The following is a 3,444-nucleotide window of genomic DNA, read 5'->3' on the forward strand; positions in this document are numbered from 1 at the left end:
GTCCAGGTGTACTCGGCGCCAGTGTTGTGCATATCATCCAAAAAGCACTTAGCCAGGCAAGCGTTGAAGTCCATGATGTCATGAATGGATGGAGGGTTGGGACCTTTTCTTTCATTTAAGTCCCTCACAACATTGAAGTCACCAGTCACCATCCAGGGAGATCCAAAAGGGGAGACAGTAATGAGTTTGTCCCAGAGCCGGAGTCTGTCCTGGGGGTCATTCATACCGTAGACAAAAGTAGTGGCAACACAAAGGTTAGTAGCTTTGGAAATGACATTACAGTGGATGAGTTGCTCATGTAGAATGATATTATTTATGGTCACGGTAGCAGGATTATAGAACAACCAGATCCTACCACGAGTCTTGTTGCTGATAATCTCATACTTAGGGAATTTCTTCATAATAGGAAGTTCCTTGTGATCCTTTACATGAGTTTCGAGAAGGCCAAAAATATCCATTCTAGGAAGGTGCAAAAACTTCCTAACCTCAGTGTGCTTTAGGCTATCATTGAAGCCTCTAATGTTCCATGAGGCTATCTTCATGTTTATCGGGTGGTAGGGGCTCAACAGTTTCAACTAAACCCAGTGTAACATCGTCAAGGCTGCCCGGGGCAGGCTCATCCTCACTCAAAGCCGCAAAGTTATTTTGGACAAGAACCATGGTATCCACAGTGCTGGAAGGGCCAGTAGGCTGTCCTGAGAGAACATTTTAATGTTTAGCGCTCTTAACTGGGGTAAAAGGTGGAGGGGAGGGTTCTACTGTGGGGCAGATAGTGGCGGGTGCTACTGTTTTGGGCTGCCATACAGGTTTGCTCAATATTTTGGTTTTGTTGAGTTTGCAAAATTTCTCCGTGTGTCCCATTTTCCCGCAGCAAACACAATAATAAGGCCTCCATTAATACACAACTCTCTGATTTATCTGGTCGTGGTAAGGAGTATTAAGGATTATGTTTTCGGGTAAATCAGTGGAGAGGTCAGCTTCCACAAGGACACGGGCAAAGAAAAGACGTGCTTTAGTGGTTGTTGTCATGTCAGCGTACATCGGCTTTCCCACCTTACTAGTTAGTTTGCTAAGGACCGCATCCGACCAAAGGAAAGGGTCAAGGTCCGGAAAGAGATCCATATAGGGACTGTGGAAAATTTGTCCATCTCCATTGAAAAAGTAGGGGTCCATTATTTCAGCACTAATGAGTTGCTTCCCATGCTCCATGGTCCTCCTTTCAGAACCTCATCCATGACGCATTGCGTTGTGAAACGGAAAGAGAACCAGCCGCATCTGAAGTATTGGACAGTGGGGAGGGAGACATGGTCCCATTGCTTAGACACGAAAGCCTGCATCTGAGCAATAGTAGGTTTGGCTCCTAGGACATTACCCATTAAGGTGTACTTCCAATATTGTAACTCTCCAGCAATGTCATCTTCACTGATATCTATCTCCGTTGAGTCCGCACTTTGTTTACAGTAGTGCAGGCTCATACCAGGCTTAGCCTTTGCTACATTATTCCATCCTTTAGGGGGGTTTGTATTAGGCATTGGGGAGCTAACAACAGCAGTGGTTCCTGGGTTCAGTTCCTCTATCACAGGGACAACAGGGGGTTCTACTGGAATTGGGTTTTCAAAATCTGGCTCAATATCCTCAAAAAGCGCATCACCAGCCTCCTTTAGGGAGTGGATAACCGAATTAAAAGTTTTGGAACGACTGTGACTACTAATCCCAGCATTAATCAGAGAATTAACCACAATAGGAGTTCGAATGTGTTCACCTGTTTCTGCAATTGAATCGGAAATTGGGGCTTCTGTAGCGGCGTGAGTAGTTGCAGGTCTACCATGCCCACTTCCTCGGGGTCGCGCCATGAAAGAAAAAGAAACCAAAGCAGCAGAGAATTAAACAAATGAGAATTTGATTGATGATGCGATGGAAATTAGGGTTCTTTGCTGGTTTCTTAGAGAGAAGCGTGTCCCTCTCATCATAGCTTTGGTATTATTATTATTATTATTATTATTATTATTATTATTATTATTTTTTTTTTTGCAAGAATGGTAATTTCTCATTATACTCCAAAAGAAGAATACAAGAGAGTTCTTACAAAAGCAATCCACTAAAAGACAAAGCACATAGCTTTAAGAGACTAATTCCTAGAAGCTAGGAAACTATCTAAGATTTCTTCATGAAAAACCTCCTGGTTCTTGGCAAATAAAATGATGCTAACAATGTACTGAATATCCCGGATGAGTGTGTGACTTGGACGACATTTGTTCTCAAAAATTCGCAGGTTTCTTTCACTCCAAATGCTGTAGACAGTTGCTGCAATACTGTTTTGAACCCACTGAATGCGCCAATGCCTCCTATGCTTTCGTTTGTTAGTCCAACTTAGCAGCTGCAATAGGGAAGTTGCAGATGTGTTTATCCCCACCCATTGCTTAATGGCAAGCAACACCTCAGAAGAATAACTACAAGCGAAGAACAAGTGAGCAGTAGTTTCACTTTGCTTCTGACAAAGAGAGCATCTATTAACCATGGGAAGACCTCTACCAATCTGACGATCCACAGTAGCAAGACAGTTATGAGCAGCCAGTTGCAGGAGAACACGATGTCTAGGGAGGTAAAAGCCCCTCTGAATAGCCTGACTACACTCAGTGATGGCAAACTTAGTCCTTAAAGCATTATAAGCATGCTTAATGGAGAACTTGCCAGCCACATCACAATGCAGTAGGAGATCTTTGACATGAGAAGAGCTGCCCAGCTGAGCAATGCAATGGTCCCTGGTTTGGATAATACCACGAAGACACTCTGGGTGATGCTCCCTTACTTCCATCGACCAGATGGAATGATCATGTAAGTAGTACTTGGACATCCAGTTCACCCAAATAGACCCTTTGTTCTGATCTAATTTCCAGAGCCAGCTTAGCATTGCTGCCTGATTCCAGACTGTAAGATTTTTAATGTTGAAGCCACCCTCATCCCAAGGAGCACAGATGCTGTCCCAACTTTTATAAACCATTTTCCTGGAGCCAGGAGAATACCCCCAGAAGAATTGCCTGCTGATCTTAGTAATTTGCCCCCTAAGGTGGAGTGGCATTAAGATGCAAGAGCACCAGAAATTGCCTAAGCCAAAAAGAACTGAGTTGAGAACACGAACTCTCCCAAAGATAAAGAGAGATACGAGAAGGACAGTTAATGAGCAGCTTCTTTGCGATTTGAGAAGCAGGGCACCATACATGTCAAGATGGAGTCTAGAAGCATGGATGGGTATCCCTAAGTATCCGAAAGGGAATACACCCTCCTGAGACTAGTAGCTTGCAAAATGAGCCGCTTAACTTCCTCACTCACTCCTCCAAAATAGATCTCAGTCTTATCCAGGTTAGCAGTTAGACCGGACCCGGGTGGAGAATCGAGCAAGCTCGGCAGCAAAGAGCTTTAGAAACGAAGGCGGTGTCACCCCTA

At 44.0% G+C, this 3,444-nt stretch overlaps 1 protein-coding gene across 1 annotated transcript; it reads right to left on the reverse strand.

Moving 5' to 3' along the window:
* Nucleotides 1-2,128: 2,128 nt before the first annotated feature.
* On the reverse strand, nucleotides 2,129-3,001 carry LOC141618611 (uncharacterized). Its single transcript, XM_074435707.1, has one exon. The coding sequence runs from the start codon at nucleotides 2,999-3,001 to the stop codon at nucleotides 2,129-2,131; it is 873 nt and encodes a 290-aa protein (XP_074291808.1).
* Between the last annotated feature and the right edge of the window lie 443 nt (nucleotides 3,002-3,444).

This window comes from Silene latifolia, chromosome X (genome assembly GCF_048544455.1).
Source record: "Silene latifolia isolate original U9 population chromosome X, ASM4854445v1, whole genome shotgun sequence".
Classification (NCBI taxonomy): domain Eukaryota; kingdom Viridiplantae; phylum Streptophyta; class Magnoliopsida; order Caryophyllales; family Caryophyllaceae; genus Silene; species Silene latifolia.

Excerpts from the sequence above, each read along its gene's own strand:
- LOC141618611 (XM_074435707.1), bottom strand. The coding sequence starts at position 3,001 with ATGGTTTATAAAAGTTGGGACAGCATCTGTGCTCCTTGGGATGAGGGT.